The sequence below is a fragment of the Falco naumanni genome, chromosome 7 (assembly GCF_017639655.2).
Source record: "Falco naumanni isolate bFalNau1 chromosome 7, bFalNau1.pat, whole genome shotgun sequence".
NCBI classification, from domain to species: Eukaryota; Metazoa; Chordata; class Aves; order Falconiformes; family Falconidae; genus Falco; species Falco naumanni.
The window spans coordinates 37,815,913-37,839,622 of record NC_054060.1 but is presented as its reverse complement, the minus strand read 5'-3'; the positions used below and the strand labels follow the sequence as shown (position 1 = coordinate 37,839,622).

Genomic DNA, 23,710 nt, shown 5'->3' with positions numbered 1-23,710 from the left:
CAAGATTTTCTCATATACTCTGATTTTAAATAGATAGAGTCCTGTTTTTAATTTTGCCTGTACTCTGATGTTCATGGTAATGAACTCATTAAAAGCAGTATTTATAAAGCACTGATTGCAGGCTGTATATAACTAGGGAGTGATGACATACAACAGAAGACAACAATTACTTGGTTTTGGTTTAATCAAGTGGTAAGTTACATACACATTTCCTCAAAATTCAAAAGCTAGCTTCCGTGGAGTCATGAATTGCTTCACCATTTCATCTGTGACCTGCTTCCGTCTCTCTTGATGAGCTGCTACCAAGGGCTGCAATGTTTCAATAAGGACCTTCTTCAGCTCCCCTGTGAGCAATTCCCCACTTGTGTATGCCTGTCAAGAAAGTGTTGATTACTAAATGTGGTGCTATATGGAAAAAGACTCAGTGACGAGTATTTCTTTAAAAGCCTGGCCCTAACAAATACAGATTTGGATGCCTTAAAAATAAGCACATGCAGTATCACTCTGAAGATGTAACTTGCAAAAAAGATTAAGGCAGCTGGGCAATTTCATACATGACAATTCATACGGACTGAATAAGCTACATTCACAAGAATGTAACTGGGAAATCCTGTAATTATTTTCAGGAAACTGCATGTTTTTCTCCCTGGAATCCCAGTTCAATTAAACAGTCACCCTAAACTGTTTTTTGCAATAAGAGCTACAAATTCTCGTATTTTTCTCTCACTGCATTTGAGTAAGAGATTAGATGGGATTCAAATACTTTTTTATAGCAAAGACTCAGAATCTATGTTCTTACTAATAGTCATATTCACAGTTGGCAACGCATTCAGTTGCTCTGACACTGAAAATGCTTTAGCTAGAAGCACAGGCTACCAGCTGACTGGTTCAGCCCATGGCTGGGGCAGTCCAGCTATGATTTGAAATAGCAAAACCCATGATAATCTTACTTCCCCTTGTCATCAAGCCATTTGAAGTAGCAAGTCAAGGTGTAACTTGCTGATGCTCACTCAGCAACAGTAAAATATAGTAACAATGAACTGAACTGTAATTTCAGTGGTGGTTTTTGGGGGTGGTGAGTTTTTCTGGTTTTGTTCGTTTGTTATAAAACCCACTAACATTGCTTTCTCTGAAAGCTTATTCCTCTGGTACCATTAGCTGCAACAGTTCCATTACTGCCGTTGTAAGCCGTGACTTCATGTTTTCTAATCTGGTTCAGAGGCAGCATTGCAGCAAGCTTCTAGCTGTGGTCTAGGCTTTCTGCTGCAAAGACAATTAGACTGATACTGTTGCAGTGGTTGGAGACTAATGGAAAACAGCTCATTAAGTCAAAGGTGCTCCAGATTTCCATGAGAAATTTGCAACAGTTGGCATGGGGATTAGTAGCTATCCAACTCTGCTCCGGTGTGGGCAAGAGAGGGTTGGAGAAGAATCTGCAGCTTTTGACTTTCTTGCAGCTGTTGCCAGCATGAGAAAGGTCATAAACCAATGTGACATGGGTACTACCAATGCTGATACTGCCTCACAGAGAATGCATGCTGCCTAGTATTGATGGTGATCGTGTAGCTGAATGAAGTGAAATGTCTTGCTACCACCCCTGGGAGAAAAAAGTCTACAAGATAAGTTGCATTTTCCTCAAACCCATATGAAACCCAATTTCTGCTTGGTCTCAGTGAATCAGTTCCTCATAGCCATTACATTTCTTGTGATAATAAGAAAAAACAAAAAACCAGCAAGCTTTAGACATAAGCTTCTGTAGTTTTGCAGAGTATTTAGGTACCTTGCAGATAAGGAACAGGCAGAGTGTATTATACAATTAACACCAATCCTACAGCGGCCACATTTGAAAGGTAAGGGAGATACTGTCCTACACTATGCTGGAGATCCCTATTAAAATACTATGGATTCTTCTTTTTTAATTTTTTTTTCTTTAAAGAACAGATAGATTGGTCTGTGAGAAAGAAGCACATTGCAAACAAACAAATACAAAGATCTTAATACTGAATTGCAAAGGATGAGGAGTGTAAGGATGACAACACAATTACCTTCCTGGAGAAGGTTCATAGGACTTAAGTTTCAGCATTGTTGAGGACTTAGTTACAGCTTTGTCCTCACAATCAGGAATGGATAATATTATCTTCAACTTGGCTACTCACCTGCTTCAGTTGTTCAAGCCTGTCATCATCCTCTAGGAAGAAAGTCAGGTACATAAAAGACACATCAACATCACAGTTACCTCCGTACTTTCTGTGCTCTTCAATAGTATCTCTGCCTCCTGAGAAGGCATGCTTGTTAATCTGAAACAACATAATAATGTTATACTATAATTTCTACTAAATTCTGGATTACTATATTGTAAATGGAGGTGTATCATGATCCTCCAAATTCTGTATTAAGGACTAGCTGAAGTGTGAGTGGGCCAAGTTAATGCAGAGCCTCAGGACCAAAGCAGGGAGGCAAAAGGTCATTAGAATCTAGCAAGGAAAAACGGCTATACACATACTCTTCAGACCACATATTCAAATGAAAATGAACAAAAATTTAAAATAATCCACCCAAGAGTCAGTTAAAAAACTTTTAAGTTCCTTTTGCTAAAGCTGTTTTCTGTTGGATAGAATTTGTGTTTACAGGGAGTGTCCTTCATGTAAGAAAAAAATAAGATATTTACTTCATCAAGAAATTAATTTTGAAAGAGATGGAGGAGACATGGAGAATTTTTGAAGAAATCCTAGAGAGATTTTAGCTGCCTCCTCTTTTCAGGGAAAAGGAAAAGAAGAGAAAGCAAAATCAAAGATTACAAAACTCTGGTTAGAATGGCTAAAATTAAACAAATGCCCAATTGTTCAGCCTAAAAGTGGAATACTTGCTGACTCTCACCTCCTCTTTTTAAGCATACCTTCCTATGGGCACATAAACTGCACTGGTGAATAGATCTACCTGTTACTCCCATTCCCAGTAAATTCAGAAGCTACTGGCCTGTTTTAAAAATTTATACATGTGTAGAATTCTCAGAAGACGCTAATCTTCCTACAAATTTAAAGAAAATAAATTGCCAGGAAGAAAGTATTTCTCAACCATAAGCTGAGCTGTCATTTGGCTCTTATATCTTTTCAGGTATCATCATCAACCAGCCCAGAGACACACATGTGTATGAAGTAGATTTTTTTTTTAATTTTTGTTAATTCTAGTATGTAGAAGCTGTTATATATTTAAAATTTCTGAAGATTCTTACTATCTGTATGACTGTCTAGTGCTTTTTTGCATCTTTCTAACTACCAGTTACAGATGATGTCTTGTGGCAATGAATTACATACAAAAAATTGCACTGATTTATACCTTCAGAAAATGAACCACCATCTGTCACATTACACCTATTATATTGTAGGACAGTCTGAATAGCTGCCTCCATATCTGTAAAACCAAGTTTTTACATATTGTTTTGCACTTACCTCTCTCCTTACCAGAATTTGAAATTCTTTGTATGAATTTTTTGCTATGTCCCTCGTCTCTACAGTTTTGTCTTTTTACTAAGATGAGAGGGATTAAATACAATATGCCAGGTGAAGGCACATTGTTGCTTTATATAAAATGTTTCTTATATTAATCTCAAGTTCTTTTTTTACATATTCTGGCATCTACTCCTTGACTGAGGGTTTCAATGATTTATCTGCAGTGATGCATTGATCTTTTCCCTGAATTAGTACAGGCTTAGAATTTAAATAACACTTTCTAGGAAACCAAACAAATAATTGAGTTGTAATTTGGTGCTGATAGGTGAAACAAGAATAGTTTATTGTAATGTTGCCATTCATCTCCTTGGACTTCTCAGAAGCTTCTCAGCCTTTCCCAATATGTAGTAATTTTTCATTTTCTATTACCTGTAAGTTTTGAACCCCATTACTTAGCGACGTCCTAATAATCTGAAAAATGCTGTAAGCAGTAATTTTTTGTGTGCAGCAGTGGGACTCTCTTTTTAACCTTCATCCATCACTGGAAGAGACCTTTCCTTCTCTATTTTTTAATTTATTGGCCATAACAATATTTGGTCTTTTACTCAAGCTCTATTTCCATAATTATTTCTGATGGGTTTCAGAAGCTGAAATAAATCACCGTTTGTCCTTCATTACTCAATACTTTATATTATGTTCAGAAATTTTTCTTTATAGCTTTTACATTCCAAGTAGCTAAAATTATTTTGTTATTTTTCCAACCTACTTCGCAGATAGCATGAACAGGACTTATTAACTGGGCATAAGGCATCTTGGATCTTTCTGCAGATTACTAGCTACTTGCCAGGAAAAAAATGGAAGAAAGTTACTAACACTACCACTATGTATCCTCTATTCTGAAATTACAGCTTTTTTAAAAAAACACACAGCTCTGTAATTGTGTAAATAAATTGGAATTATAATAATCCAAACACATGAAAAATTCCAATTCTTCAAAACAGTACTGTTTAATCGGTTTCTACATAAGATAATGAATCATTATGAGATGGCTGTAGAAGAATCTGATCTATACATAGGTTTGTCAACCATAAAAGAATTAATCCAAGCCCATCCAGCAGAAAAAACACATACATTTTTTTCTTGTTCTGATCGATAGTTATTTCATGTCTGGTTATCATGCCTATAAATCATTTTCCCAAGACTGATGGTTTTTTTTTTTAAATAACACAACACAGGTGAACTTCTGTCAAACCAAATCCTCTGACACTGGGTAAGAGGGATTTTCCTTTGAGCTTGAAAAGGCATTCACATGGGAGAAAATACCCTTTCTAAAACTCAGATGAAATTCAACATAATATTTATTTATGAACTGGAGGGAGGAATGCATGGCAGCAGTAGATCCCCAAGTAGCAGGAAAAGCCTGACCTGTGTTGTAACTGACACCCTGCAATGCTTGGCTCTCTCAGCATGGAAAGGCAGTCAAAAGAAAGAGCTGTTTATTTGATTTACACCAAGGACTGTCAGATTTCAAAACTATGGAAACAAAATATTTGTTTTTAGAGCATGAGTCTCCACAGTGCTTATTTTTACACCACTGCTCTGCAGGTATCAGATAAACAAACATGATGTTTTGTATGTTATTCTAGGTAATATTTGTACTGTTTAACTAGTTGGCAAGGCAAAAGACTGTATTTGATAGTCTAGTTAAATCTGCATAACTCAGTCAATTTCTGAAGATGCTTTACCATGAAACGTATGGGAAAAAGGATTCAGATGTGTTCAAAGAAAACATTAAAGAATCATCATTGAAACCACGAGGACCACCATTCCTTTTTGTTATAAAGCTTTGCACTCTCAGGTTTTGCAGGTCCTTACCTTTGTCTTGATTTGTTTGGGTGTGTCAGTGAGGAAGATGGAGGAGTTTGGGTCACTAGCACTCATTTTTGTCTGTGCTCCTTGCAGGGCTGGGAAGAAGACTGAGTGCAGTAAGGCTGGTTTAGGCTGTCCAATTCTAGGTGCTACATCCCGGGTCATTCTAAAATAAGGATCCTAGAACAACCATCAATAAAAGCACAGAATAAAGTTGAAAAATGTGATTTAAAAACTGATTAGTGCTGACCTGTTTATGCCTTAACATGTGGCCTCAAGAAAACCCAAACCAAAACCAGAAAAAGAACCCAAATCACAAAGTGTCCTAGAACCTACTTCCAATCCAGTTCATCCCAAGAAACAAACCAACAAAATCCCTTTTTTCATTCTCATACTTTTGTTGTACACTGATTCCCTCAGCTAATAGGCATATTTACAAAGACTTATATGAAGTCAATTACACCTGGAGACTGATGCAGACTAAAAATGAAAGCTTCCTCCCAAAACGTTTAATAACCAGCACAGAATCTGAACTAAGTCAGTGATCAAGCTGGCAGTGCTGTGCTGATGACCTGACTTAAACCAACTGCAATAATATTACCATCTAATATTGTGGTGATGAATGTAATTACATGATCTTCCAGTGACCGTCCTTGTGACTAAAATAGCTAAAGATTCAGAGAGTGCAGAATCTGATTCCTAGAAACAATGCTTATTTAAAAGTAATGATGTTGCTTGTAGCTGATGGTCTTCCATCCTCTCTAAATATATCTGAATTGTTAAGGTTCTGCAGCCTTTTTGGCAAACTATTTCAATGCTTCTTTATTCTCACTGATAGAACGTTCTTCCCTATGGTTCAATGTAAATCTCTTGTGGGGCAAGTTGAGCCCATTACATCTTGTCCTAGTTACCATGGAGATGGCCAAAATCTTCTTCTTACTCCCATGTCAGTATACTTTTGCATAGTTACTTTGCTTTCACAGATGTCAGCTCACTGTGAACTGGATTGAGATCAAGATAGATCCAAGACTACACAAGAATGCGCAATGCATGAATACATGATTGCTGGGTTAAGCCTTCATCTTCATCAGGACACAGCACAACATCCTTCTATCTCTTCCAGCTTCTGCCCCAGAAAGGTGCTTACAAGAATGTTTTCCAGATATTTTGATATACCACCACAAAGCTTAAATAGTATGTTACAAAACCAAATCCATGATAAACAAATCAAGTAATATGACTTTCTTACCTGATCGATAGCACATGGGATAAGACACTGAATGTTCTCCTTGCCATTGAAGATCTGTGGAAATGATGAACTGAAGGATGGAGCAGCTTGAATAGCAGGAAAGCTGATCTTTCCTGGAAAACAACATGTTTGGGAAAGCTAAGCAGCCATTATAAGCAATGATAAATAGAGAGAACTTTCTGAAATATGTACAGTGCACAAGCGAATCATTCAGACAGTTGAAGACCCACATCTATCTTTATCAAGCAGTGTTGCCTCATCTGAGGAAACTTTATTTTTTTGCCTTCTATGATGTCAACAATCCTTCAACTAACATAGAAACTAAAGAAAAAAGGCAGGCTGTGATCACAGGTTTCAGAAAAGGTTCATCAGTGCATACTCTCTTCATCATTGAACTATCCACCCTTCCCAGAAATATAATTGACTATATCACCACTGAGCTGCTTTCCCTGCCCCCCCCCTCTTTGTGAGAGAATGACTACAGAGATACTTCTCAGGCAAGTTCCCCTCTAAGATCTTACTCACTGCTATATGCATGCTGTACTCATGAAGCGTCTCAAACGTGTCTAGTTTTTTTTTTAATACAGTGCTTAACCACAGCACCGTGCTGTAACTAGGCTTTTGAGCACTCCTTAATTTTTTTCATATGCATACACGTGTATGTATTAATAGAACCTTTTCTGAAGAGAAATGCTTCTATATAACTTTGGTATGGAAATTTCTAGGAGGCATAACTGACTATAGTTTCAATCACTACACACATTAAAAACATCCAGAAGTTCTCTATCCTGGGCACTTCAACACTTTTGTTTTGTACTTGGCTGTTACTAAGGCCATAAAGGTAGATATCATACTAGAAATCTCACTATAAAGTATTTTCTATATTGAAGGAATCACAATAACAGCCTTTTAGAATCAGCCTAGAAATATGGATCATCTTGGTTTTTCTAACAGTTTTGTGAGTGGCAAATACTAATCTCTTTAAATTATTACTTAAATAGTGCCATAGAAAGTGAAAGCAAGCATCACTTCTAGTGACTCATTATTTCCTACCAATGCAATCGCTGTCTGTAAAGCCAAAGATTCCTTTCACTTGGTTAAATGTAACATGCTTCTGAACTTTGACGATGTTTTTGTAGAATCCAGTACTTGCCCTGTGAGAAAAAGTGGCAAAATAAAGTAAGAGTAGAAATGTGTAGGTAGAAACTTTCACTCCAAAAGCTGAGAACGTCAAAAAACCTGCAGGACTAAATCTCACAATTTCAGGCTTTTTGTGGCCCAGTGAGATAAAGAATTAAAGAATTATTAACAAACAAAAATTCTGTGCCTTGAAAGTTTAATTTATTCTTCCCTCCCTCCAACACTTACAGCAAACATATTTTTGTCACAATTAACAGTCTAAACCCAGAAATATTTTGATTTGGAAACTGTGCCAAAACACCTCATGGAGCCTGAAATTTACTTATCTTTATAATTCTCTGTAAACTCAGGCAACCTGAATGGATCATGCCTTCTGTGTGCTTGCTATCCCCAGTGTGTATCCCATACAGGACACTGCAGTTCACCGAAGGATTAGTAGTTCATATCCTCCAAATTCTCATTTTCTACAAGCCAAGTTTACGGGTTGGACTTTGTCACCAAATAGGGCACCAGCATTTCCAAATTAAAAATAGCTCAGCAACTATTTTTTATTTCTGCTGAGGAGCTAAAGTGAAAGAAACAGCAGTTTTGAACCGCTCTCATTCAGCCACAAGACTGATTTGTGTTAATGCAACTTTCTACGGCAGGAAAGCCAGGAGACTGAAAGGAGGAAAAACTGCTTTGTAGACTCCACGTTCTGGGGGCTGTATGTTATACAGTTCATCTCTAAACCACACGTTCTCTCATCCCAGTCTTTAAGGAAGCTCATCACTCCACATGGAAAAACAAAGGCCACAGCTTCAGTTCTGAACTCTGCCATAAAACTTCTTTCTTCCGAGACGGCAGTTCCAATAGCAGTTTCTTTTTCTTAAATCTTCTTTAAACTTTACTCAAAGTTCAAATAATAATTTTTCATGCTGTATTATTAAATTAATTGACCACAACAAGTTTCTAAGAATGACTTTTGTTAATGCAGATAAAGTGTAAACACATCTCAGAGATTCTGATACCATCTTAAACAAATCAATCTGGAGGTTTCTTGGTGGTTTAGGTATTTTTACAATTTAGCTGGTTTAATATATTTCTTATAATTTAAATTTAAGCATTGCACACACAAGTATGTGTTCATATGTTATATAGGAGAATGACAATACTATATAAATAAATTTTAGAAAGTTTCTATTTTAAGTGTTGTAAAACTTGTCTTGAAGCTTTTCAAATTTATGTACCTTTATTAAAACATTGCAGGCTGTCAAAGCTGGAGAGAAAATACAGACACTTTTTTTCATTACAATGCCCTAAAGAAACTTATACTTACCCCAAATAGTCTAAATCAGAAAATATAAAGGTTTTGTTGATGTCAAAACCACATGCAATGATGTCTTTTGCATTTTCTCTAGCATACTCATGTGCCTTCTCAACTGTCAGGTCCTTCCAAAGGTATTTCTCATCATCAGTCAACTGTATAACTAAGGGAACATCAAACACTTCTTGAAGCCACCTAATAAATACAGAAAGATTTTTATCACGAAGTAAGTTAAAATAGGGACATGAATCACACAGCTAAAATATTTTTACACATTTAAGCAAAAGTATAGGAGGTCTGCTTCTCTTTTCTTTGTATGCATATGCAGTTATGTTTATGTGAACAGAATAAATAAACATTTTATACAGATTATGATGACAACTTACTTGGAAAAAAAGACTCACACATGGTTTCCTGTACATACGATAGGGGTCATCATTTGCAATGGAAACAGAATTCAAAGAGACTTTTAGCTCTTCGAGTCCCATGTCTCTGCTGCAGGCACCATGTTATATGGCAACGTTACCCAGTCTCATCACAAACTCATTTTTAAGAACAAAAATTCTAAGGAGTGCCACAGGGATAAGGGTGCAAGGAAGAGTGCTTTATGGCGATGCAGGGATTATGACCATTTTAGTGAAAAGATAAGATTGCATTAAGTTCATTAATATTCACCTCACATAACCAAAACTCTTTGTAATGTATCATTTCAGCAGTTCTATAAACCACATTAAACATTTCCAAAATGATTTGATCAATACAAATGGTAGAAATCACTTACTTTGTAAATATAAATGGGATAAGATGACCAACATGCATTGCCTGAGAGGACGGCCCTCTGCCTGTGTAAAGGTAAAAGGACTTCTTATTTTCATAAGCATCGAGGATTTGGTCCATATCTCTAAAAAAACCCAGAGAAAACACGGTGCAACTCTTTAGGAAGAAACATGCACAACAAAAAGCTTCTGTTCAAAATCTGAGTGCTTTTAAAGCCAAATGTATTTGTAAATAAGATATTGTACTGTAAGTGCCCTAGAAAAAGGTTTTGTTTGTTAATTCTTTTAATTCATGAAAGGTATTGTCTCCTTCAGTCTCCATCAAAAAAACTCAAAGAAAAATTAAATTAAAATTTAATATTTAAATGAAAATAAAAAATGTGCATATTTTAAAATCACTTAATTGCATAATAATTTCTAAGGCCTAGTAAAACAGAGCTGGGAATCATTTCCCAAACAGGTTCAAACAACCAGCTTGGAATGGTCTCTGGTGGAGGTTATGCCCCGAGTCATGCTCAGGCACTTATTTGAAACATGCTAGTTGCCATAGCCCAAAGGCCCACGCATGCTGACAATAAGCTGATGTTTAAGATTATTCCCTGAGCCTTTTTTATGTAACAATACAGATGCATAGGTCCAGAGCTCACACGGACCCTTGCTGACATCAGCAGTGACACCACAGGAGCCCTGGAGTTCTCTGCTAGGCCAACGCCTGTATCTGGCCGCCAACATCGAGCTGAAATGGAACCTGTACAAAGCAAAGATTCTGTGCACATTTCTTCACTTTGGGATTACTGAGGGTATATAAGAGACCAATGCAACCAAGGGTTTCAAGTGCTGCCAGGGGAAGTCTCTGCAGTAGTTGCTAATTTCAAGTGACACAGTTGGTTTACCTTGGTATAAAGGAACATGGTCTTTTGCTAGTCGTAAGTTTCTCCTAGTAATGTTGACAGAAAGTCCACCTAATAGGACCTTTTTGAATTTTAAAACAATAAATCCTCACCTGTGAGAAAAAAAGATTCCTCTACGTAGAAAGCGGTGAGGCTTTTGCCCAATAGCTCTTTCTATTCGATTGATCAGATCTGTGTCAATTTTACTGCTGCCAAACCGAACTATAATCATAAAATGTGAAAAAAAAAAAAAGAAAAAAAGAAAAAAGAAAAAAAAAAACGTAAGCATAGTATAGCTACAACCAGATTTTGGATTACCAATAGCATATCAATGCAGTCTAGATTAAAAAGGACACCTCTTTCTTCTAGCCTCTGGTAAAATGGCTAGATTTTCCTGATTCTTGCCTGAAGTCCTAGCAATCATTTGCAGTCCTAACTCTATGCTAGGAGGCCCAGTCCATTCCCAACATGTAGTATTGCTTCATCCATGAACGATTATAATTGCAGTCTCCTTACAGCAGAAGTATTGATGTTCAGAACACAAAAAAAAAAAAAACATTCCAAAGAAACATATTTAGATCAGTAACTTGGCTGCTGTAAGCCACAGGATAAAAATGGCTGTGAGGCTCTGAGTGTTCTTCTCAATGTCTAAATTTTCTGCCCTCAGATCAACTTTTTTCACTTTCCAACCCCAAATACTCTTCTGCAAATTTAGTTCTTTTATATGGGCATGATTGTAGACACTGCTCCCCTCAAGAGGCTTGAAAAGGTAATGCATAATAGTCTTCAAGGCAATCAAATAAGACTTATTACTTGGTGGATTAGGAAATCAGCTAATAAAAATACACTTTCAGAAGTAGCCATTTCATTCAAAAAGGGTTTTGATAGAGTTAAAAAGCAGTATTTTTTCCCCAATCCTAATAAAACTGAACTGCGAAAGTCTTATTTCTTCCTTAAAGCTTCAGTAAAGCCTTCTATACACCAGCCCCAGTTCTTGGACCCTAATAGCTTCATGATTTGAACTTGATCAAAAAATCTAAACAAGAATCTCCTCTTTGCTCCTATTCTGGTCTGTTCAACCTTAGAACAACTTGCCCTATTAATTATTGAAAATGCCAAAGTAGATAACAAAATAGAGATTCTGAATGTAAAGATACATTTTATCTGTACAAACTATCTAGATCTATCTATTCCAACTATCTTACTACAGGGAGACTACACTGGCAGATTCCATGGTTGTAAGACACATGCCCACACAGGAGCAGCACTTTGGCTCTTCCTAGTTGTAACAGGAAATAATCATTCCGCAGGAATATACTGCCAACACTCAACAAATTTCAAACGTCTTGCCAATTTCCTAATGAAAGTAGAAACAAAGAAATTAATTCTAAATCATTCATCATGCAACTAGTAAACTATGACTTACACGACTGCTATACTTCCACCCTGTGGAAAACACAACAATCGCTTTGAAAGCCCCACATACGATCAGCTTTACTTTGAATTCCCTCCTTATGCACGTTCTTGCTTCTAAATTTTCTTTTTTAAGCCAAAAGCCAGTAACATCAAAAGCTTTCCTTCAGGAATTTTGGAATTAACCAAAATGTCCTTCCTGAGACTACAACTTTTTACCAGAGCAGGTAGGCTTCTAATGTTATATACTAGCACATGGTAATGATCCTTAACTGGACAGCTAACAGTTTACACCACTGGACAGGAAAGTGACTGACTGCAGGTGGAGGTAAAGCTCTCAATCTGTGCTAGTCACCTAATGTACTGCATTGGGTATGCAACTCATTTTACAAAGAAATGGGGCTGCAAAGAATATTAAGCACACTGGTGTAATTTGAAAAGCCCAATATTCAAACACACTGGGCTTATACTAGACTAGACTAATTCCTTGCTGTTTCCTGTGGAAGAAATGAGGCCTTCTGTCCCTTTACAGGTCCCCAAAGCACAGCATGGAGGCTACTTTTAGTCCATCAAGGCTTTGCACACATCTCAAAAAAGACTATTCAGACTGCAGTGCTCTCAAGGTATTTATGAGGGATGGGACAGACGAGTCAGACCAACACGTACCCTGGAGCAACAGGATGCTGAGAAGCCCTGTGTACAGGTAGTTCCTCTCCTACACTCTGGCTGAAAATGGGGATGTGTTGTTAATTTCATTATGTGAAGTTTTTTTGATTTTGTGATTTTTTTGATCATGTGAAGTTACATGAATTAATCACTGAACAGCCTTTCACAAAAAAAAAAATAAATCAGGAATCCCCACTGAAATAACGACTCTATCTTGACAGGAAAGGAGAGTGGCAATGTATCCAATCTGAGCATCAACTTGGAGGCAAGCACTTCTGCTATTCCAGACCCTCTATATCCATTTGATTTTCTTCTAGAATTACTGGTTATGCACACCATTACTACAAAACTTTGTATATAATCATTAAACATGAGGTTAGTAGGAATTAATTACTAAATGGGAGGGAAAACTAGGCATTTTATCATAAAATGGTTTGGGTTGGAAAGGACCTTTAAAGGTCATCTAATCTAATCCTCCTGCAATGAGCAGGGACAGCTTCAACTCCATCAGGATGCTCAGAGCACTGTCCAACCTGGCCTTGAATGTTTCCAGGGATGGGGCACCTACTACCTCTCTGGGCAACATGTGCCAGTGTTTCACCACCCTCACTGTAAAAGAATGTCTTCCTTATATCTAGTCTAAATCTACCCTCTTTTAGTTTACAACCATTACCCCTTGTCCTATCACAACAGGCCCTACTAAAAAGTTTATCCCCATCTTTCTTGTAAGCCCCCTTTAAGTACTGAAAGGCTGCTATAAGGTCTTGCTGTAGCCTTCCCTTCTCCAGGCTCATGAACTCCAACACTGTCAGCTTTCTTCATAGCAAAGGTATTCCAGCCCTCTGACCATTTTCGTGGCCCTTCTCCGAGCTCGCTCCGACAGGTCCATGTCCTTCCCGTGCTGAAGGCTCTAGAGCTGAATGCAGTACTCCACACGAGGTCTCAGGAGAGCCGAGTAGGGGGGAAGAATCACCTCCCTCGACCTACTGGTCACGTTTCTGTTGATACAGCCCAGGATATGGTTGGCTTTCTGGGCTGTGAGTGAACACTGCCGGTTCGTGTCCAGTTTTTCACCCCCAAGTCCTTCTCCACAGGACTGCTCTCAATCCCTTCATCCCCCAGCCTGTCCAATACTGGGGGTTGCCTTGACCCAGGTGCAGGACCTTGCACTTGGCCTTGTTGAACCTCAGGAGGTTCACATGGATCCACTTCTTGGTCTTGTCCTGGTTCCTCTAGATGGCATCCTGTCCCTCAGGTGCATCAACTGCAACATTCAGCTTGGTTTCTGCATGATTATCTAATAGGAAACAAGTTCCTGCTTACAATTGTTCATTCACTCCAGGTGAATCAAGCAGGATATGACACAAGGGAAACACTGGCCCCACCCACTGACCCATTAAAATAAATGTCACTAAAAAAAGATGAATGCTGGTACATGATTCAGCAACCACTGCTTTAATCCATATGTTTTCTGAATGTTATTGCATCTGCTTTTCCTAAGCAAACCTTAGTCACTGAATGAATTTTCTCCTAGCAAATAAAATGCATTACAAAATAGCAAAGTAATTACAATCTGGATGAATGCTAAAAAGAGACCAAATGAGTACGAAATGTTTGTTCAGAAGAACAACAGAAACTGGCAAGAAGCTAATCTTGCACAAACAGAACATGAGAATGCCCCAGATTAATTTGGCATATACTGTCACAGGAAGTGATTAAAATCTCTCTGATATACAGAACACTCTACTGTAAATGCCGAAGTACCTTTACTAAACATTTACAGACCACACAATCCCTCTTCATTGCCCATCTTCATCTTTCCTGTTAAAAAATTGCATAAATTTTCCTTACCTATTTCCTCTTATCCTCTTATGAGGATGTGCAAAACATTTTATGCTTCCTATCCACAAAGAACCTGCCTTCCGAAACAGCTTCTGACAAGGACTATCTCCATTCCCTAACAAGCTTTAAAAAAATTCCTAGCATGCTTTTGTCCTCTAGTGTTCTAGCTTTTACCAAAAGGCAGCTTTCAACTTGCTGTACATAAGTAGTCCTGACAGCTGCCATTTTCAAAAGTGTATTTGCATTTGCTGAAGTTATTATGTACTCTTCCTCTTTGCCATTGCCATGTTATATTTGCATACAGAAAACTAATACCTTACTATTTGTTTTACAGTAACTTCACTGACTAGGCCAGTCTCAATAATCTTTAAACAGTCATAGAAACTGGGAAAGGTTCCTGGAGGCTGGAAGAAAGCAAATGACACTCCTACCTTGAAGAAGGGCAAGAACAAGGATCTGTGGAACTACAGGCCACCCAGCCCCACCTCAATCTCTGGGCATGTGATGGAGCAAATAATCCTGGAAAACATTCCCAAACATTATCAAAGACATGAAGTTCACTGGGAGTAGTCAGTGTGAATTTATGAATGGGAAATCATGCCAGACCAACTTAATAGCCTTTTATGATGATATGACTAGTCTAGTAGATGAGGCAAGAACAGCAGATATTGTTCATCTCAGCTTTAGAAAGGCTTCTGATACTGTGTCCCATCTCTTTCTTATAGATAATTGATAAAAGTCTGGACTAGATAAGTGGACAGTAAGATGAACTGAAAACTGGCTGAATGGCCAAGCTCAAAGGGTTGTCACCCAGAGCACAAAGTCTAGCTGGAGCCCAATATTATTTATGCTCCCCAGGGGTTTGATATTGGGGCCAATACCGTTTAACATCTTTATTAATGATGTGGATGACTGGACAGAGTACACCCTCAGCAAGTTTGCAGATGAAACAATACTGGGAGGGATGGGTAGCTAATACAACAGATGGTTGTGGTGCCATTCAGAGGCACCTCAGCAGGCTGGAGAAATGGTCTGATAATATCATAAAGTTCAACAAAAGGGAATGCAAAGTCCTCCACCTGGTAAGAAATAACTCTGCACACTGGTACAGGCAGGGGGTCAGCTGGCTGGAAAGCAGCTTGGCAGACAGACCCCAGCGTCCTAGGGTACTGGCAGACAAGGAATTGAACATAAGCCAGCAACGTGCTTCTGTGGTGTAAGAAGGTCAAAGGCCTTATGGGCTGCATTCAGAACAGTGCTGCCAGAATGCCAAGGGAGGTGATCCTTCCCCTCTAGTCAGCACCGTTAAAGACACATCTGGAACATTGGGTCCGGTTCTGGGCTCCGGCCATGGACATACTAAAGTGAATCCAGCAAAGGCCCATGAAGATGAAGGTCTTAGAGCATCTGTCATACAAGGAAAGGTTGAGAGAGCTGGGATTGCTGAGCTTGAGGAAGAGAAGGCTCAGGAGGGATCTTATCGATGTGTATAAATACACAATTAGGGGAGGTGGTAAGGACTAAAGAAGACGGCACCAGACTTCCCAGTGATGCCCAGTGCAAGGACAAGAGGCAATAGGCACAACCTTAAACAAAGGAAATTCCATTTAAACATATGAGAAACATTAATTTTGTGCACATGGTCAAATACAGGAAGAGGTTTCCCAGGAAAGTCATGGGATTTTCATCCTCAGAGATAATAAAAATCCTACTGGACAAAGTCCCGAGCAACCTGCTTTAGTTGACTCTGCTTTGAGGAGAGGGGTTGACTAGATGATCTGCTGAAGTCCCCACCAACTTCAACCATTTTGTTATCACTTGCAATATTCAGCTATCAGCATGGTTAACATACAAATCTCTTTCTCACTCATCCCTCTGCTCTTTGCTTATGCCCAAACAAAAAGGAAAAATTAAAGGAATATTCATGTCTAGTACTTAGCGAACAGAATCTTTCTTCCCAGGATATCTTCAGGCTGTTTTGTTGTAACCATACACTTAAGTGTAGGTCTAGAACAACCATTTGAGAAGAATATCCCTTACAATTACATAGTGGTTTTAGCACTTCCATTTCTTCTGTTTACTTAAACACAAGCACACCGGCAACTTTCTCTGGTACCACTAGTAAATAAACAGATTATAGGTGGCACAAAAATTTCCTCTGCAGTAACAGCTATCAGATGTCAAGTTCTTGGACGATACTTACTATTTTTAAAAGGGGGAAGAAGAAGAAGAAGAAGAGGAAGTTTACCAATAACAAACAATAACTATTTCACTTCTGAAGTGGCTAGGGTAGCATTCTTTGAAAAATTTCTAGCACATCATTTACAACAGGCAAAATGACTCATCCACCAAATTCCCCAATCTGCTAGTAGTGTAAATACATAAAAACCCTTTAGACTAATTCACCACTCTACGGCAGATCAAAAGGTAATATGTATACAAACAGTTACTGGAAAAAAGGGCATTGCTGTCAGGCTTTAACATGGCTTTAGAGAATTGATTTACAGTGAAGTCATGCTACTCATTCTCAGAAAGACCTTGAGATTGGGCCAACACAAGTATTCTACTCTTCCCACTTTTCTAGAAGACTTAGAAACTCCTCCAGGAAAACAAAAACCCTTCTCCATACTCCCTACACAAGTAACAAGACAATGAGAGACCTTGTCCACTTCTAGAGTCTAACAATTATCTTTTTTCCTTCTCTCCCACTGACGTACATTTTTTTTTGCACACTTTTCAGTTTCCAATTTTTTCTTTCTCATATTACCTTCTGCACACTAAGTTAATATGCACCTACATTTGACATGATCTTACAATAACAAAGTTAAAAGAATGCTGACACTAGCAACTGACCTCCCAAAAGCAAAAATATACTGCTACTGCCACATAAGGGTGTATGCTTTATTGTGAGAAACAAGCTACTAAGCAGATACCAGCAATGTACGACTGAGGTACTAAACACAAATACTGACAATAATGGAAAGAAAAATAAGGCAAAAATACTAAAAATTAATGAACAGTTCTCTCACCTGTTTCTATGCTAGACTCAAATGAACTATTAATATAGCCGACTGTAAAACAAATAATTAACTAAATCCCTGTTTCTTAAATTACAAAACTTTGCAAGTGTTCTAACATCTCTGTCTAAAATATTTTCCATTGCATTTTATGTTTTTTGAATGAGCTGCACTTCTTCATCCCAGCCAGCACTTGGCTGCTTGATGATATGTCTTCTGAAAAAGTCATTACACTTACAAAGTTCTGCATTAGTTTTGGATCATCCCTGCCCTCCCTAATTCGGAAGTCAAGGCAGATGTGGAGCGATGGTAGGAAGAATTCTAGCTTGTCCAGAATGATCCAGGCTCTAGCTGTTCTGCATCACAGCCACTGAAGATGAGATACTCAAAGCATCTTCACTAACATAACTTCTAATTACAGTTCTTACGTCAAAAAACAAACTGCAAGTAAAGCTTTTGTTTTGAACTGAAAAGTTATTTGCAAAGTATTTAAGTCTTCCATAGGAAATCCCTGCCTGGGACATTTTCAGCTCCTACAGCAAATTCTTCAGAAATGTGAATGCTAAGACTGGGCATAAATTAAATGTTACCTATAATAGTTTTGATCAGGATTTGTTATTAACCCTTGATGGTTTTGCAGTCATTAGTGTCGCTTTACATAAATTCCTTAGTAGAAAAGAAAGATTTGTACCTATGAGTTTGTCATAATCCACGCCTTTAGCATTTGATGTTTGCACAGTCCAGGGGTCCACAAAATCCTCATCCTCTTCTTTAGTTGTACCATTATTTATTAATACAAGGTCTCTTGGAGGCAAGCCTGCCTGATAATCTTGTCCTGTTGCTGTTTTATACGACAGTTTTAATGATAAAAGCATCCTCACTGCTGCATCAATTTCATCCTGAATAAAGGAAAAAACCCACCTGTTTGACTTAACATACTTAAATCAAACAATTATATGAATGTTCTAACCTTTCCAAATCCTGCATCCATGCTTTGACTTGAGTTGCCTTTATTCATAAATGGTAAGTGTTTACTACACATTTGCAGCATTACTGCCAAAGGTAAAAGAAAAGCAAATAGGAGATAATCATTTCCTAATCAGCATAATTTAAAGCATCACCATTGCCAAGATATTTAAAGCACCTCTGTTTCACTCCTCAATTTCTGCCTGAGGAAAAAAACATGCCTGCCTGCTTTTCAGAGGTATAACAAGCATAACATTTTAAGCACAAATTTCTAAGATATCCAACTATAATGTAAATTATTATATAATCTACTTTACAATGCTTTTACTGGCTCATCTTAAAATAATTTATTCATTACAGTTCATTGGCAGACTTGAAGACAAACTAGAACAAAAAGTTCTTTAAAAATTTAATATTTATGACCTTTTTAGTACAAAGCTGTCATAACACCTTATGCAAGCAATAAACAGATCAACACTTTATTCAACTCTCAGTTTTCAAGGCTTACTCCCAGAAGCAATCCACTACGAGATCCCATATTAAAATTGAACACTCGTTGCCAACATAGTGGTGACAGAATAGAGAACTTTAAATTAATGGGAAATTACTAAATTACTTAAGGGAGATAAAGCAGGGACTGCCAGTATAGTTGCAGGAAGACATATTTGCTAATGTGTACAATAATGCCTGGAGAAAAACATTTTAATGAAGCATCTAAAACCAGGGAAGAATGAAAGTGATATTAGTTTTACTTGAAAACCAAATACTGTCACACAACATGTCAACTAGCTGAAGCAGGCTTCTAAGATTCTCTTTCTTTCTTCAGGAGTAAAATCTTTCTTTTTTCAAGTGATTACCTTGCTCCAGGTATGCCCACAGTTCACAAAATGGACATAAATACTTTTTAATAGGATTTTTTTTAACTGCAATACAAAATAGATCTCAAAATAATCATATTCTTCGGCACTCTTAAAGAAAGACCAAACCTGAAAAAGGATGAGTTCAAAACATGAAATGGAATTACCTTTGCTGCTTTTCCTGCTTTTAGGGCTCTGACTTTCTCTCCTTGTTCAGTTACTCTTTCAAACAGTTGAAGTGGACTCAGAGATTTCACATCACAGTTCGGACTATCAGCCATTTTGCCAGACTGCAAAAGATCTGTTTATTTACAATTCAACTAAATTTAATGTCTTCCAATTCTTTCGCTTGTAGATTCAAAACAGCAGCAACAACGAGAACTGTAGGGCAAAAACCAGCGTGTTTTATTCTTTCATGTATATCTTGAAGATTAGGAGAACAGAGTAAGAATATAAAAACTATACTGACCCCATACCTGATTCTATTCATATCAGATTGATAAATGTGGAGACATAAATAAAATGAGCTTCAATTTCAAACAGACATGTAATGAGACTGACAGAAGTACTAAATAAATTTAGAGATCACTCTTAATGTTGTTTGCCTATGTATTTAACACTAGAACACCTTTTCAAAGTCAAACTTAAAACTAAAAGTAATTAAATATACATATGATTCAGAGCATCTCAAAACAGTTGGTAGAGGTTATCTGATTCCCGATTAGTTAATGTTTTTGTACTACTTGATACCCTGTCAAATTCTGAATGATAATGAGATTTTTTTATAACTATAATCTGGAATTTTGTCTTAATACATGTAATACAGTACTTCAGCCCAAAGAAAGATATACAAGAGAAAAATTTAGTCATCACCTTTGCTGCTTTCCTCCAAAGGTTACATAACACACTGATTATCCGTGAGAAATGTTGCTTTCTAAAGAACAATTAAACTTTGGGTAAGCCATAGGCTTTAAATTTAGGGAACTATTTGTTTCTCAGCAGTATGCACAAAAAATAATAGGAGGTTGTGAAGTGCTGCCTCACAATTTGATGTGGCCAATTTATGCAATAACCCAAGCTATCGTACAGCTTTTTTATTTGAGGAAAGTGATGTCATCTTGATTCATAAACTGACACTTATTTTACATGCATTGTATTCAGATGTGATAGTGACAAACGCAATGCAAGTTGAAAGACTAAATTAATTTCATACAAATGTTGCAAATGGTGGTGTGTTGGAAACACATTCTCTGTCATGCTGTCCATGAAGGAAGAACTCTGTGCTCATGTAAAGTCCTACTGACTTGCCAAGGAGAGACTCACTAGCATATTATCGATGTATTGCTACATGTGAAGCATGTATAGATTGAGTTTACAAGATACATATGTAACTGAAGTGAATCATAAAAGCTGTTAATAAAAATACACGTTCATTTGGCTCCCTTTTCCCAGAATTAAAAAAGAAACAAAAGCATGTAATCGTTGCATTAGCTGTTCAGCAGTATTTCAAAACCTTCCTTCTACAAAATAATCAGTCTAATCACAACCTTGGTTATATTTACATAGTATATATTTGCACTGCCACTGTAAAAAGCCTAGAAAAAAAGACTTGGAAACTTGCTGGTTACCAAAATATATCTACTATTAATGCTTTGTTTGTCAGACAACTGCAATATTCCCAGATTTCAGCTAAAGCCTGAGAAAGCCAAGAAGTGTGTACATCCACTTGCTAATTTAATTGACTTAAGTCTATTAACACAGATATCATGCTTAGATTACATAATTAACTAACGTATTATCAGTAATACTAAAGTTTTTAACCTAATCTCAATGCTTTCAAGTTTCATTATTTACAGTTTGATAGTGTTATTTTAAAGAGATACTTTGAAGCATCTGAAACAATTCTGTGATGTATTCCTACAATTTACTAAGATTCTTTTATTTTGATACTAGCGTTTTCCTCTTTTTCATGGGCACAAGATATTTAACTGGAAAAGAAAGTATATAGGGTAAATTAATATCAGAAAATGTTTATGAAGATTAACACCCCCCTTTCTGTAGGAATATGCCAGTTTTACTGGCTTCAAATTTTACAAAATAGAAAGAGGTAACAAAAGCTGTTCTTTGGTGTAGAATAAGTTGTGACTTGGTGTTTTAACTTAATTCCTGAATGTACATTCCTGCTGATAGATTGCCTCTGTTCAGAAAGGCTGAAATGTTACAGCTGAGACTGAGCACAAACATACTGGAAGCAGTAAAACAGAAATACTCTTCAAAAAGTTTGGAATATTATGGATTTAAATTGAGCAAAGAAACCCAAATGAAGGTGCATTTTCATTAAGAAGCAGCAAAAGTATCTAGTCACTGCAACAAGAAATGAGGATATTACAATTAGAGAATGTAAAAGGTATTGACTGCTGTCCAAAACTTTTCTCTGTTTACTTCAGTACTGTCCTTATTTTCTGGTGGAATTCAAGCCAGGAATTCAGTAATCTGGAACACAGGTCTTTATCTTTTGAAATTCATAAATGCAATTGCAAACCATTTAAAAGAAGTGTCTGGATATTCTAAATTTTATCAGGACATATTTTCTTGCTTTCTTGTTGATATTACAAAAGCTAACAGTCCTAGACACATGAGATACTGCACGCAAACAGATTTGGAGGATAAAAATGATAGACAGGAACTTGAGAATGGACTACTAGGATATTTAGGACCAGAGTTGAAAATGAACTTAAAAGCCTCAGTTTCAGTGTGAACTTGAAAGCCAAGAATTGTGTACTCTTTCTGTCTACGTAATACATGGTAACTTGCAATGGGTACTGCTCTTGTGACTGTTTCAGAATATTAAAGCATCATGAATATGAATATGAAATGAACATGAATATATGAATATGATATGAATATGAAAGAATACGAAAACATAATGAACAGCTCAAAAATGATCCTTGGCACAGGTATCAGAAAAGAACTGTATTCATGTCTCTTTCCATCTGGATGACAATTACAGATCTATGATCATTTTCACTGTTTGCTACTCAATCTGGCGTTGGAGACCTGAGAATCAAAGACCAGGGTTTCACATTATGTTAAGTCTCCCATGACAAATATTGTTATGAGGGTACAACAAGACTTTCAAAGAGAACAGCAATACAAAGGTCCCCAAAAAAAAATTCATGAATGAATGAAAGAATGTGAACTTAAGTCTGCCGGCACTTATGTTCCTGAAAACTGTTTTGCCTCCTGGAAATAAAACAAAAAATTAAAAGTGAAATTAAGGCAGGTAGTATGCACATAGACGTCGTGTGAAACATGCCTCAAGAAGTACTCCAACATAGGATGCATTTTGTAGTAAACCTACCTTCCCACTCATTGTAATCAATTTATGTATGAAAATACAATAAAAGCATGCAAGGCGATTCCTTGAGATATGACCATTCAACCACTCTCATCTGAAGAAAGTCTAATACGAATCTTTACTATACTACAGCTGTTAAGAACTGAGCTCTTACCCAGGAACGGTTATGCATGAAATTAACCAGCAAACTCATGTTTCTAACCCTGGAGGCCCTGAAACACCTCCCCACCACAGGCCTGCCCGGGCAAGGCAAAGGCACTTTCTAACTCTCCCTTCCCTGGGCTGGGCCACATTTTCCAGCAACAAGGCACCCCCCGCCCCACTTCTTAGGGCAAAAGGCTTTTTCTTCTGACGCGCTGGCGATGCAGCCACAGGGCTGCGGCTCCGCAGGGAGCGGAGGAAAACACCCTGGCGGCAGGGAGGCAGCGAGGGAGCGCGCCCAGCAGGGACCCCCGCTCCCAGCCACCCGCACTGGTCACGGCGGCGGCAACAACCGCCCAACGAGCCCGTTCCCCGCCCGCCGGGGCCTCTCAAGCGAGGCCCCATCCCTGGCCCGGTTCTCACTCACTCACCGAAGCGCGACCCGACCCGGCCCGGCTCTGCTCAGCGCTCCTCACCACTCCGCTGCCACTACCATTGCATCACCCCTCAACCGGCACGTCAGTCACCGCTCCCGGCTGGGAAACGCATCCCCTCCGGAACCATTGCTCTCTGGTGTCCTCCCTCCACCTACAGTCACCAGCACAACGAAGCGCCCTCCGCATGGCCCTCAGCGGAGGAAGAAGGGCTCCCACGCGACCCGCGGTCTAGCCCCTGCCCTTCCCGACCCGCGGCCCCTGTGCGAGGGCTGTGACACACGGAACCGTTTGGGCGGGGCGCTTCATTTCCACCCGGCGCGCTTTTCAAAGCGGA

General features: G+C 38.1%; 1 protein-coding gene across 4 annotated transcripts; it reads right to left on the bottom strand.

The window, feature by feature from the left end:
• Positions 1–166: 166 nt before the first annotated feature.
• On the bottom strand, positions 167–23,490 carry WARS1 (tryptophanyl-tRNA synthetase 1). 4 transcript variants are annotated; one of them, XM_040600140.1, is made up of 11 exons: positions 23,371–23,490; positions 19,608–19,741; positions 18,309–18,516; positions 10,793–10,901; positions 9,795–9,914; positions 9,026–9,208; positions 7,621–7,721; positions 6,568–6,680; positions 5,325–5,498; positions 2,157–2,297; positions 167–372 (listed from the first exon to the last, which is right to left on the bottom strand). In XM_040600140.1, exons 2-11 carry the CDS (start codon positions 19,719–19,721, stop codon positions 214–216), a joined length of 1,422 nt encoding a protein of 473 aa, XP_040456074.1. In that variant the 5' UTR covers positions 19,722–19,741; positions 23,371–23,490; the 3' UTR covers positions 167–213. The 4 variants fall into 4 exon arrangements, with proteins under 4 accessions (XP_040456074.1, XP_040456072.1, XP_040456075.1 ...); XM_040600138.1 differs by having other exon boundaries at positions 19,608–19,821; positions 23,371–23,485; XM_040600141.1 differs by having other exon boundaries at positions 19,608–19,730; positions 23,371–23,470.
• Between the last annotated feature and the right edge of the window lie 220 nt (positions 23,491–23,710).

Excerpts from the sequence above, each read along its gene's own strand:
- WARS1 (XM_040600140.1), bottom strand. The coding sequence starts at position 19,721 with ATGGCTGATAGTCCGAACTGTGATGTGAAATCTCTGAGTCCACTTCAA. Across the intron at positions 18,517-19,607 it reads AAGCAGGAAAAGCAGCAAAG|GATGAAATTGATGCAGCAGT; the intron begins GTAATTCCATTT and ends TCCTTTATTCAG. Across the intron at positions 373-2,156 it reads GGCTTGAACAACTGAAGCAG|GCATACACAAGTGGGGAATT; the intron begins GTGAGTAGCCAA and ends CTTTCTTGACAG.